A 14,034-nucleotide genomic window follows, 5' to 3' on the forward strand; every position below is an offset into this window, starting at 1 on the left:
GTATATCAATAATCAAAACATGTCATAATGAAACAATATCAGAGTATAATCCCAAAGATCTCATGTGTGGAAAACATGGTGTGATGCGTTGCGATTATGCCGGCTCCTTTCGTTTTGAAGAAGAAGTACCTGAAACCAAAACTGAAAACCGTAAGCACGAAGCTTAGTGAGTTTCCCCATCATGCCACATACCATACAATACACATACTATATTGCATATCCGGTTGTCGGCCTTACCCCTTCGGTCTCTTTCAACCGGTAACCGCCTAGCATATCAGGGTGCTGGCCTACCCCTTCGGTCTCTTTCAACTGGTAACTGCCTAGCATATCTGGGTGCTCACCTATGCCTTTGGTCTCTTTCAACCGGTAACTGGCTAGCATATCTAGGTGTTGGCCCACCCCTTCGGTCTCTTTCACCGGTAACTACCTAGCATATCTAGGTGTTGGCCTACCCCTTTGATCTCTTTCAACCGGTAACCAGGGACTATTTCACCCCTACCACTACCACATAATACCCTAGCATATAAACATAAATCACATACTGCCTAGCATATCTGGGTGCTGGCCTACATCTTTGGTCTCTTTCAACTGGTAACCGGGGACTATTTCACCCCTACCACTACCACATAAATACGTAGCATAACATAGCATACTAGCACATAAGCATAACATATAGTGACATACCGGACTATTATCACACAGACAATCATCTACATATAAACAAGTACTAGTGGGTCGGTAGTTGTGCCTTCGACCCACTTCTACTTGGAAGGTAACTCACCTCACACTACTGAAGTCCCGCAGACAAAACTCTAGCTGCTGGATGACAGATTCTCGAACTGTTAACATCAAAATAACACCTAATTAATAATTGGTTTCTAACACATAACCATAAGTCCAGGCGTGGGGTAAAAGACTACTTTACCCCCAACTTAGCTTGATTCGAGCCCACGACCCAATCCAAAGGCCCAAAAGTCAAACAATAAACCATTTATTCTAGTCCCAACACTTGGCATTCCGATGGTCCAATGTCTCATAATCATCAAGGCCCAATTATGGCCCATCTATGGCCTAATTTTCCAAATTGGGCCCACACCCCTCACATGAGCCTAACCCTAAGGCCTATCCAAATATTCTAGTCCACATACTTGGTCTTGGATGGCCTATCAATATATAGCCCAGACACCAAAGCCCAATAGAAAGGCCCAACTCAAGGCCCAAACAAAATTAGGGTTTTCACATAAAATGACGATTAGGGTTAAGTGTTCTCGCTTAACCCATTAAGGAATTAATCCATTAAGTCCATCACTCTAATAGGTCAACCATACAATGTGGTCAGGATTAATCCATAATTCCAATCCAATGGTCCAAACATGCGGGTCCCGACAATTCCTAATTAACATATCTAAAATTAGGGTTTTCTAAACCCAAATTGGGGTTTCCAACCCAATCGCATTCCAATTATTCAATTTGTGAAGTCTTTAGGTAAATTAATGCTAATTAAGTCGGGCACCATCCACTGCCACCTCGAGTGGTGGTGGTCGACGACGACTCACAATGGCAGCTACCACCTCGTGGTGGTGGTTATGATTCTAATCCAAATCATGTCTAAGCATCTAAACTAGCAATCCAATCTCACAATGCGCAATGCCACCCAACACGGCGGCTGGTGGCGGCAGAAGGCGGCAGCCACCACCTCATGGTGGTGGTTATGAATTTCCTTCATTATTTCGGCCCCAAAATACAATTATACAACAATATCCAAATGAACACACACACAAAAAAATAACATACACACCCACACTCAACCACCCTTGTGGCGGCAGGCGGTGGTTGGAGGTCACAACCACCACCTCACGGTGGTGGTGGTCGCTTTTCTAGTGAAGTCCGGCCAAGCAGACACTACACACGACACATTGCTCGAGATCTGAATTGTAACACCCAGAATCCAGAAGGCCAATTAAGGAAAGAAAAACCCCAAGTCAAGAGGTCTACTCGTCGAGTCCAGGTGGATAACTCGACGGGTAAGAGCGATTTTTGGGACGTGGGTTAAGTGACCTACTCGACGAGTTAGAAGACCAACTTGGCGAGTTGTTCTGGGTTTGGGAAACCCTAAATTCACTCATTTGTTCCCTATTTAAGCATCTTATTCTCCTCCCATCAACCTCATTTCCAGCTTACTCTACCCAAACCTTAATCCATAAAACCCTAGTGCCTTCCATGAGCTTGTGAGCCATTTATAAGTGTTCTTGAGTGCTTGGTAGCTTGAAGAAGAAAGAGAAGCCTTAGGGATACAAGAAGAGACTAGTAGATCCAAAAACCTCTTGCACTCCTCATCATTTCCTGGTAAGCAAGTTCCAACCTTGATCATTATGCACTTAGATCTCTTTGTCACTTTATGAGGGTTTTTGGTCTAAGTATCCTAGCATGTAGACAACAAGTATAATCTACATACATCATAAGAATCTTCCTTGGGATTACCCCGACATCGGACCCCCGGTCTGGAGACATACTATTATCTATCATACTTCGGGCTTACCCCGACATCGGACCCTCGGTCCAGAACCTATCGTGCTGACACATGCAAGAATCACAAAGACCTCTAGCATCCTAACATTCCTCGGGCCTCGCCCGACATCAGCTCGTAACCCAGAACATATAACAATAATTGCCTAGGACTAACCCTCGGGTCTTCCTTCTATACATAAACATAAACATAATGGGTCAACATTGTGGTCGTAGACCCATGCACACAGTGAGGAGACTCACCTCGCACTGCTGAAGACTAGTTGAACACTTCTGACTGGTAACTGGCGACTTCTGAACTGCTGATCCTTCGACCTCCCAAACTATCAATACCCAAAATAACATTTAGACCACAATACTCTCAAAAGTCAACCCAGGTCAAACTTGGTCAAAGTCAACGCTCCGAGTTGACCCAACTCACTGAGTTGACCCACCAACTCGTCGAGTTCCACAATCCACACAAAACTTTGGACTTTGATCCTACTCGTTGAGTTCTCTGTGAACTCGTCGAGTGCACCTTCAACACCTCGGGACCCTCCTTCATCTGACTCGCCAAGTTCCTCTTTAAACTCGCCGAGTCTACCTTCATAAATTAAGGAGATTGCCTTAGACTCGCCGAGTTCCTTCTTGAACTTGTCGAGTACGATGATCTTCATGTCCACTATGAACCCAGACTCGCTGAGTCCCTGACCAACTCAACTCATACCCTTTAACAGAAGGGTTTTGAGGCAGGAAAATGGTCTGGCTCGCCGAGTCCCTCTACGACCCAATCTATTCAGACAATTTTTGAGGATCTCAAAGCATCCAGAATATAGATCTGGACCCAACCACCTCATAACCATGCAAAGCTACTGCCTTTTTTCTCCATTCATGGCCTTTTGAGCTAAAAAGGCCAAAAGAACACTTCATATGCTTGCATGGGGGTTCCTATGGCATAAAGCTTGCACCTTTATGCCATAACAACCCTTAGTGGTGCTAGATCTGAAAACACAAGCCCTTGGGACGTCCATTCCTCTCATGCTAGGGTTCTTGGACCACCCCCCCCCCCCCCCCCCCCCAACCCCAAAAAAAAAAGTGACAAATAAGAGATCTACATGCATAATGATCAAGGTGGAAGCTTTCTTACCAGAAAATGGAGGAGAATGCAAGAGGTTTCTGGATCTAGTAGTCTCTTCTTATATCCCCAAGGCTTCACCTTCTTCTTCAAGCTTCACAACACTCAAAAAATGCTCACAAACTCATGGAAGGCACTACGGTTCCGTTCTGGTCTTAAGAGAGCATCCAGGAGGCTGAGGAAATGAGAATGAGATGCTTAAATAGTGCACCAAGTCCCGAAATTAGGGTTTCCCAACCCAGACCAGACTCGCCGAGTCGGCCGCTTAATCCGCGACACGGAACTCGCTCCTACTCGTCAAGTTCTTCCTTGGACTCGACGAGTTGACTCCTTGACTTAGGGTTTTCCTTTCCTTTCTTGGTCTGCTGGATTAGGGATGTTATAGTATCATATAAGCTTACTTATCTTTAGACTAATTTACATTCTTGATCCTTGGGTATACCTTTTTTTTTTTTTTTTTTCAGTTTTAGTCCTTAATTGAGGTTCATGTAAGGTCCAAAACTGCAATAAATATTTGTTGGGACCAAAATTGAAAGAATTAGTATACTCAGGGATCAAAAATGTAATTTACTCTATTTTTTGTAATATGTTATTTGATTTGTTAAAAAAGCGCCAAACCTTATTGCACCAGCATGATTGCTTGACCTGCCATAGTGATGGACGAAGAATGGCATGCAACTTAAGCACTCATAATAAATCAAAACACAACAAAACCAATCAGTCTTTCATAATTTATGTAATAATAACAATTAGTGACATTAAAATTATACTAAAATTATGTTGTTATGAATCACCTTGAGGAAAGAGGGTATCGACTATTAATTGAGGACCCAAGTAATCTAGCCTCAAGTAATCTAGATTTTCGAAGAAATGCTCTCAAGGGATACGAAAGGTCACAAGAAATCGGATGGTCAGGGTGGCTGGACAGAGGTCCGGCGAAACAACAGTATCCAAAAAGGAAACAATGCTATGAAGGTGGTAACATCGTACTATGTCTCCAATCTTCCAGACAGAGTATCAAAAGCACATATCAGGCAGTCCTTCCAATCGTTTGGAAGAGTGGTGGATATTTACATTGGTGGCAAAAGAGATCGCAGGTTTGATATTTAATTTTGTTAGATTTGAAGATATACATGATGTAAAAGTACTTGACAAAGAAATGAGCAAAGTTAGATGTGAGCACTGCATTCTTAGAGTCAATATAGCATGTTATCAAAAGCAACATGACTCCATTGGAGCCAAAACCAATACCAATTACACTGCAGCACCAACAAAGACACATAAGGGAGCATCGCAAGCAACCAGAGACTCAGGAACATTTACGGAGGTGGCGAGAGGCACATCATCCAGACCGTTGACATCGGGGGCTAATCCCATCATCATTAAACCTGCAACAATCTCTGATGGTTGGGCTGATTGTGTGATGGTTGGTGAAACCATCAACATTCAACATACTGTTGATTTACCCACCTTGCTTCCCATTGAAGGAAACCCTGCTGGTATGGTATACTATATTGGTGGTTTGAATGTCATCACAAAATTCATCAACCAAAAATCTGTGAAGGCATTCTATGACAATGAACATAATTGGAACCATTGGTTCAAATGGCTCAAAATGGGATTTAATGATGACCTGATACAAGAAAGAATTACATGGGTAAAAATTAATGGTTTGCCCATACACTTCAGATCAAACGTAAACCTTGAACTCATTGAAAATGCTTGTGTGAAAACACTTGAGATCATCGCCATTGACTGGAATGCATATGATCTATCTCGTGGCAACGTTTGCATTATCAATAAACACAATACAATTATAAACGAGGTGGTTAACGTCTCATGTGAAAACAACATATTTCATGTTGGTGTGGTGGAATATGATAGGGATTGGTCGCCTTTTGATAGATCAATACTAAAAGAAAATGTTCCTCATGATAACAATAACGACGATGATGAGGAGGATGACGTGGGAGATGAAAATTACGTACAAGATGAAGATGAAGATCCAGACTCCGATGAAGATGCAATATCAGCAACATGGATGGGTACAGTCCAACAAAATGATGGCGCCTGAAGAAGGCGAAATCATTGAAGAATCCGGCGAGTGCGTAGCTCCGACGACGGTGGAGTTAGAAGATCCTGAAACTCGAAACGATGAATTAAATTTGGAAGATGAAGCATCAAAATGGGATATATACAGTAAAGTCCCAATATTTTCATCGATTTGACAAGAAAGTCCTAAACTTTATTTTTTTTACAGTAAAGTCCAAATTACCGGCAGTTTTTGACACTTTTACCCTTTTTTCCCGGTTATCCGGTAATTAGGATTTTTTTGTCAAAAATAATAAAGTTTAGGACTTTCTTGTCAAATCGTCAATTAGGACTTTACTGTCAAAAAAAGTAAAGTTTAGGACTTTTTTGTCATTTTGTTGAAAATATTGGGACTTTAGTGTATATATAACTTTTTTTGGTTAGAAATTTAATGATATGATACTTTTTAAGCATAAGAGTTATTGAAACCTTCACTAATCTGCTAGATCGTATTGAAATCCTTAACGTTTTGCTTCTTGTTAAATCGTTTTTTTAATCTCAAGAAACCGACATTGAAAAAAATTGAGATAATCAAGAAAAAAGAACCAGGGTAGTGTTAACCTTTTGCAACTCCAAAAATGGAGAAATAAGAAACCAAAAAAAAACGAAATTGTCATTCTTTCCTTTCTCCACATTCACACCCTTTTGACTAGACATGTGTTGTTTGTGTTTGTATAAAGCCAGGGCAATTTCGTTTTTTTAGGTTTCTAATTTCTCCATTTTTGAGACTGCAAAAAGCCAACACAACCCTAGTTCTTTCTTTCTTTCTTGATTATCTCAATTTTTTTCAATGTCTGTTTGTTGAGATTAAAAAAATGATTTATCAAGAAGCAAACGTAAAGGATTTCAATATGATCTAGCTGATTAGAGAATGTTTCAATAACTCTTATGCTTAAAGAGTATCATACCATTAAATTTCTAACCAAAAAAATTATATATACACTAAAGTCCCAATATTTTCAACGATTTGACAAAAAAGTCCTAAACTTTATTTTTTTGACAGTAAAGTCCTAATTGACGATTTGACAAGAAAGTGCTAAACTTTATTTTGTTGACAAAAAAGTCCTAATTACCGGCTAACCGGGAAAAAAGGGTAAAAGTGTCAAAAACTGCCGGTAATTTGGACTTTACTGTCAAAAAAATAAAGTTTAGGACTTTCTTGTCAAATCGATGAAAATATTGGGACTTTACTGTATATATCCCCATCAAAATAGATCAATGTTCTGGTTGGTTCCGATACGGAAGATAATGATCCCGAAGTAGGTCAATTCCCTGGTGGCCAAGATGATACCGCTATTAAACCTAACAACACAACTTTTGAGCCCAATACCAACACACCAATTAGGCCTATTTCTATGATACCGCTTCCAGGTGGAGATGATTCGCCCCTACTCATAAACTGAACCACATAGCTAACATGATTCCGGAGTTTGAAAAAGGAGAATCGCACGATAAACGAAGAAGGATTAATGGTGCTAAATCGTTTTCCGACGCCAATATGGCTCAATCCATCCGATCGCCGAAATATCCATGGAATGGACCTCCCCTGCTACCCGACCAGCAGTTGCTCCATTATTTGACTTCAACACATCCGCTGTTGAATCGAATTCCAAGGATTAGTCCTCAATTGATGAATCGAGGTCCTCATCTAGTGAATTTACAAAATTAGTCAAGGTCGGTCTTGAGGTTGGCTTTCAAATGTTTGAAAATGATCCAATTGTTACTGGAATTGCAAATAGGGGTGATGGTGTCAACACGCTGAACCAATGAATTGCCTAAGTCTCAACATTAGGGGGTGTGGGGAATACCACAAAATAGACTGGTTACGCAGACTCAAACATGTACACAAGGTTGATTTCATATGCCTTCAAGAAACATGTGTGGCTGACTCAAATATGATCAATCTTGCTGGAGAATAGGGAAGCAACAACTATAATGTAGAATTTGTGAATCCAACTGGTAGGTCAGGTGGGATTGTCTCCATTTGGGATCCAAACATTTTCTCTAAAAAAATCAGGTTATGTCCTCCCGACATTACATTGTAATAACAGGTCAATGGAAAGGTGTGAATGGGGCTACAATTGTGGTCAATGTATATGCACCACAATCAAAGTTAGACAAAATAAAACTTTGGTCATATTTAATTAATCTAAAAAGGAATCCAAATGGCATTTGGATATTTCTTGGTGACTTTAATGCAGTAAGAAAAGCTGATGAAAGGATCAACTCGAGATTTTGTCATCGCACGGCTAAAGATTTTAATGAATTCATCAAAAGGACAGGATTACAAGAGTTTAATCTCGGTGGTAAGAAATTCACATATATGTGTGATGACGACCTCAAGTTAAGTAAGTTTGACAGAATTATGGTATGTTCTAACTTTATTGCCCAATAGCCATTATCTATGGTTATTGCTCTGGATCGGGAATATTCTGACCATACGCCATTAATTCTCAAACCGTTGACCCAAGACTTTGGGCAACCAATGTTTCTTTTTTTAAACTCATGGCTACATAAAGACGGATCTAATGAAGAATTTTCAAAAGCATGGAACTCCTTCAGAGGTTTTGGTTTACCTGACATATTTCTCAAGTCCAAGCTTAAATATGTTAAAGCCTGTATTCGCAAATAGAGACTCGCAAACCATGATAAAGAATCGAGAATGTTGTTGGAATAAAAGGCCAGGGTTTCTGAATTAGAACAATTGGCTAAATCTCGGGCACTGTCTAATGGTGAATTATTGGAGAGAAAGGAATGTAAACTTAGAATAGGTGAACTAGAGACTCGCAAAGCTCAATCTACAACAGATGAAAATCAAATGGCTTGTTGATTGTGCTGAGAACACTGCTTTCTTTCACGCCACGATCAAATTTAAGAATCGTAAAAATCGTATTCACGGTTTGGTAATCGATGGTGCTTGGAATACGAACCCAAAGGACATAATGCAAGAGGTCCATAATTTCTTTGCTAATAAATTCCATAAGAAGTGGCCTGAAAGACCGAAACTAATTAGTAATCTCTTCAAAACTCTCTCCTCTAATCAAATTGATGCTCTGGACTCGCCCTTTCTTATTGAAGAGGTAAAACAAGCTGTACGGAATTGTGGTGGAGACAAGGCCCCTGGGCAGGATGGATATACTTTTAAAATTCTTAAAAATAAATGGGAGCTCATCAAATATGACCTATATCGGTTTGCACGACACTTTGAGTCGTATGGTTGTTTTGCACGTGGATGCAATTCTTCATTCATAACACTTATCCCAAAAGTGAATGACCCCCTTGATCTTGGAGACTATCGACCTATCAATTTGATTGGTTGCTTATACAAAGTGATTGCCAAAATTCTTGCCTCCCGTCTTAAAATGGTGGTGGATTCTGTAATTAATGATGTTCAATCAACATACATTTAAGGAAGGAACATACTTGATGGGCCACTTGTTATCAATGAAGTGTGCTCGTGGGCTAAAAAATCCAAAGAATTTTTTTTATGTTCAAGGTGGATTTTGAAAAGGCTTTCGACTCATTAAATTGGTGATTTCTCGATTCTGCAACGGAACAAATGGGTTTTAGTGGTAAATGGAGAAAGTGGATTCATGGATGCCTTACTTCTTCCAGAGCATCAATCCTTGTTAATGGATCCCCAATTGACGAGTATTCCATAACAAAGGGTGTGTGACAAGGAGATCCATTGTCATAATTTTTGTTCATCATTGCATTGGAAGGATTGAATATTGCCATTAAGAGTGCCTCCCAACAGCTCTTGATTAAAGGTCTCAAGTTACCTAATAATGGTCCTTGTTTAACGCATTTGTTTTATGCAGATGATGCCATTTTCATTGGCAAATGGGATAGAAGAAGCATCAAGAATTTAGATTGTATTCTTAAGTGCTTTCACATCAGCTCTAGCCTTAAAGTAAACTTTCACAAGTCAAAGCTATTTGGTATTGGTGTGACAGATGAAGAATTACAAGATCAAGCAAGTCTTCTAGGATGTGTAAAAGGGTATTTTCCGTTTACATATCTGGGGATTCCAGTGGGGGCAAATACATCCCTAACAAAGAATTGGCGTCCGATAATTGAGAAGTTTCAAGCAAGACTTTCGTTATGGAAAGCAAAGACCTTATCATTTGGTGGTCATCTTACACTCGTGAAATCGGTATTAAACAGCCTTCCAACATATTACTTTTCATTATTTAAAGCACCAAACGGAGTTATTGAAGATCTTGAAAAAGCTCAAACGCAGGTTTGTGTGGGGTGGTGACAATACGAAAACAAAAATTCATTGGGTGTCGTGGTCGAAGGTAATAGCGGATAAAAGAGATGGAGGTCTTGGTGTTGGGTCATTAAAGGCACAAAATCTTGCTCTCGTCACAAAATGGTTATGGCGACTCAAGTCAACCACAAAAACCATATGTAGAAAGTGTATTGACATCATACACAATTTATTCAGGAAACCAATTATGTATATGGCGAGAAATCAATTCCTGGTGTCTGGTCCAATATTGCGAAAATGGTTAACATCTTTCCTGAAGTACATATTAATCATCAATCCTTCTTCTCCATGGTTCCTGGTTCTAATGTGGAAATTCTATTTTGGTTAGATCGGTGGTGTGGTGATGATACTCTTAAAAGTAAATTCCCTTTACTATATAAATTGGAATTGGTGAAAAGATGTTTTGTTACTGAAAGGGTATCTGACTCAAGATTTATCTGGTGCTGGAAATCACTACTTAGAGGAAATAACGTTCTATCGGAATTTTTGGAACTATGCTCTATCCTCAACAATATCAGAATCACACCCAATGTGATGGGGTTTAGATTCAATCTCAATGCTGATGGTATATATATACACGGTGAACATATTAAGGAAGAAACTTGATTCCATGTCAAGTTCACACAATGGCCCAATAGTTGAATGGTTAAAAATTATTCCTCTCAAAGTGTGTTGTCTCGTGTGGCGTGTTGCCTTGAGGAGAGTACCGTTGCAACAAAGCTTGTTCAAAAAGGTATTAATGTCCGGTCCAATTTATGTACACTCTGTGGAGTTGAATTGGAGACGGTAGACCATCTATTTGTAACTTGTAAGGTTGTAGAAGATAAACGTGATTGCATTTTAAAATGGTGTGGCATAACTGGTGGACGATTTTCCAACATAGAATCTTGACTTTGCTGCTTCTTGGGGTAATTGCCCTAAGAAGAAGTTGATCCTCATTTAGTCTTTTATTGCATGATTTGGTACATTTGGATGGCAAGGAACAACAAGGCATTCAACAAGGTGATTAGGACTCCGACAATGATGGCGGATGATATTATTTCCCAATCGTTTTCGTAATTTAAATACCGAAGCTTTAATTCGTGTGTTAGCTGGATTGATTGGTGTATTTCACCTTTTAACTTTTGTTAAGCATGTTATTTGTAATCTCTTTGTACCTTGCCCATGATCTAGTCACTTGCTAATCATATGGCTTTTAATATATTTGTTGTTTCCAAAAAAAAAACTATCGATTGTTATGTAATAGCTTAAAATGACAAACATGCTCTAATATATAAACATTGTGTGCATGTAATATACTTAATTTTTGTATAAATTCAAATATTAATAGACTAAACACTCACATTGAATATAACAATTCACGAAATAATTGTTGTTTGTCATTTTCTATATAAAAAACCGCTTCATTTCCTAGAAAAAAAATAATCAATAAATAAATTAGATATCACATATTTATTTAATTAAACACTACCAAGTAAACAAACAGTATTAACTAACCGTGTGTATGTCATGCATGGTTCTATGCCAATCTGTAAAAAGTATATATTGGAGCACCAAGAAGATGAGAGGAAGGATCTAACTCACATTATAAACCAACACGAGACATACACACGTGGTAAGGATCTTCATACCATTATTTTTCTAAGCCAATCATTTCTGCAATCTGATGAGTTTACTCCTCAATATTGTCATCTATCATAGATGAAAGTAGTTTCATAAACAAGGGTAGTCATCTTTTCATGCTGAAATAATAAATAAAAAAATAGTAAACAAACGTAATAGTTTTTCAAATACCGAAATCACAAAGCCAAGTACAAGTTTTAACACTTGATAAAGAGATATCCATTAACCAAAAACACAAGAATTAAAATATAAAGCGAGTTTATGATCATGTCATTAATCCATACCTTACTCTCACTCTCTCTATCGCCCCCTTTCAAACCCAATCCGACTCCTTCCAGAACCTTCATACCCTTCACGCATAGAAGCCCCACCACTTGCTTTCATGGTCCCACTGCTTCCAACTTTATCCATCGCCTTCTTCCCTCCTTTGACTTGGGTCAAAAACTGATCCAAACCAAATGGATCCGCTTCTTCAGCGACTTCTTTTTCAAACTCAACGGGTCTATCCCTGGGACCCGCTTTCTCGTTGGCACCCGTGAACCCTTTATCCGGTTTAAATCGATCCGTTTTCCTAATCTTCTCAATCTGCTCATCCGCCCCACCATACATCTCACCATCAGCATCCTTCTTAGGGCGGTATAAGGTGGAGAGAGTAGGCTGAGCTGTAAACAATCCTTTGTCATAAACATTGTATTGATCCTCTGTCCCAAACCCTGAATCCATCCCTTTCTCTTGATTAAACAACCGCTGATCGTACATCACTTCACCACCACGCGCCGCCCCTCCTGACGCCATCCCCAGCGCCACCTTCTCGCTGATGTCACGGTCTCTGTCCCGTGTTATCTTACTCTTTTTCCCCATTGCTGCATCTTTCGCTTCCAGTCTTCTCTCTCTCTCCCTCTCTCTCCTCCTCTCCTCCCGAATCTTCTCTCTCTGAATCCTCTCCTCTCTTGTCTCTCTTGTTTCTCTCTCGTCAACATCCATCATGGTCTTCCCGGAGGGTGGTGGCGGTGGGGCGGCGGGAGGTGCTCCGGTTGCAGTGCCGGTTCTTTCGGATCTTGCTTTTTGAGCTAATGCGCGAAGTTCTTGTTCTTTTCTTTCTTTTTCTTGCATCATTGTTTCCTTTTGGAGTTTTGACCTCAAGGAGACAGCTTCTCTAGATTTTTGTTGAGCTACATAAAAAGCTTCTGAAAGTTTGGCAAAATTATCGTTGATTTGTACGTCTTGAAGCCCTCTTCCATCGGCTGCTAGACGTTTATGAAGAGGAATTGTGTACCCTTTTTGATTCTTCCAGTTTGAAATACACGGAGGGATCTTCCAAACTTGTTGGTCTTTTACTGTTACGGGTCTAGGAGGGGAGTGCATGACAGGGACAGGTGGCAACCCGTTAGCTTTTGGGACTCTTTTGTGTTTGAACTTTGGTGGGTCTAATGGGTCAACTGGCATTTCCACCATTCTAATGATTCTTTCTTTTGCCCCTGAGTTAAATGCGGATGATTGTTGTGAGGGTTTGTATTTGATAAACTTTGAATCTTGAGATTGTGTGGTAACGTGTTTGGGTTGTGCTGCACTTAGTCTTACATTCACAATCCTTTCGAGAGCTGCTTTTGTTTGAAGGGTTGTTTCTTCAATCTTTTTCTGCTTCTCCACTTCCTCTTCGTCTTCTTCATCCTTTAGAATCTTGGGTACAAGATCTTTGTGCTGTGAATGTACAATCTTTGATGCGTTTTCGTTTTGCTTCACGATCGCATCAAATGTTAGATTACCATGTTTATCGACTGTTACAGGTAGGGTTTTTGGGCCTGAAGATGAATATTTTTTCCTACCAAGATCAAGAGGGTACTGTGCATAGTGTATCTCGGGAAAAGCTCCACCATCACCAAAGTCGTGTGGTTTCAATGGTCGATACTTTAAACGCTCAGATGTGTTGTATAATGGGACAGAGTTGTTTTTGTTTTTGATGATTTCAGCATGTTCATTCTCTGTTGGGGTACTGTATCTTCGCTTGAACCATGGATCGCTTGCATGATCATAGAAGGTGGAAGAAGATGATTTTGCAGGTGGCAAAAACTCCTTCAAAGCCGCCATGAATTAAAGAAACCAACCTATGAAGAATTAGAAAACCAAATAAACAAATTAAACAAGTCTTCCGCAAATATAAACCAAACGAGCATCTACTCTCTCAGTTTTTATCGAACAGGGAAAGTAAAATTTTACTCTCACTTTGATATAAATTGCCTAAATCCTGTTCATCAAATGGATATTTAGGAAAACCGATGTCAAAAAACGTACCTGAAGTGGATTTTGAGGGAATCCGCGCACAAATTCTGAGATTACGTTTTATTGAATTCAACCCTAAGGTTTTCTTCCTACTGAGATTCGTCGAAGGCGATAACCTAGAAATCAG

The 14,034-nt window shown here is 39.7% G+C and overlaps 2 protein-coding genes across 2 annotated transcripts; one reads left to right on the forward strand and one right to left on the reverse strand.

Annotated features, from left to right (window-relative positions):
- The first annotated feature begins 9,290 nt into the window (after positions 1-9,290).
- Positions 9,291-10,610, forward strand: LOC122195423 (uncharacterized). Its single transcript, XM_042897310.1, has 3 exons — positions 9,291-9,399; positions 9,454-9,974; positions 10,182-10,610. Exons 1-3 carry the CDS (start codon positions 9,291-9,293, stop codon positions 10,608-10,610), a joined length of 1,059 nt encoding a protein of 352 aa, XP_042753244.1.
- A 1,160-nt stretch (positions 10,611-11,770) lies between these two features.
- On the reverse strand, positions 11,771-13,715 carry LOC111905286 (SNW/SKI-interacting protein A). The gene has a single exon (XM_023900979.3). The coding sequence runs from the start codon at positions 13,713-13,715 to the stop codon at positions 11,928-11,930; it is 1,788 nt and encodes a 595-aa protein (XP_023756747.1). The 3' UTR covers positions 11,771-11,927.
- Between the last annotated feature and the right edge of the window lie 319 nt (positions 13,716-14,034).

This window comes from Lactuca sativa, chromosome 8 (genome assembly GCF_002870075.4).
Source record: "Lactuca sativa cultivar Salinas chromosome 8, Lsat_Salinas_v11, whole genome shotgun sequence".
NCBI classification, from domain to species: domain Eukaryota; kingdom Viridiplantae; phylum Streptophyta; class Magnoliopsida; order Asterales; family Asteraceae; genus Lactuca; species Lactuca sativa.

Bases quoted from the DNA above. Each gene is read 5' to 3' on its own strand.
- LOC122195423 (XM_042897310.1), top strand. From the start codon at position 9,291: ATGGGTTTTAGTGGTAAATGGAGAAAGTGGATTCATGGATGCCTTACT. The intron at 9,400-9,453 runs GTGTGTGACAAG...TTGCATTGGAAG, and splicing joins CGAGTATTCCATAACAAAGG to GATTGAATATTGCCATTAAG. The intron at 9,975-10,181 runs GTTTGTGTGGGG...CAATTTATTCAG, and splicing joins TTGAAAAAGCTCAAACGCAG to GAAACCAATTATGTATATGG.
- LOC111905286 (XM_023900979.3), bottom strand. From the start codon at position 13,715: ATGGCGGCTTTGAAGGAGTTTTTGCCACCTGCAAAATCATCTTCTTCC.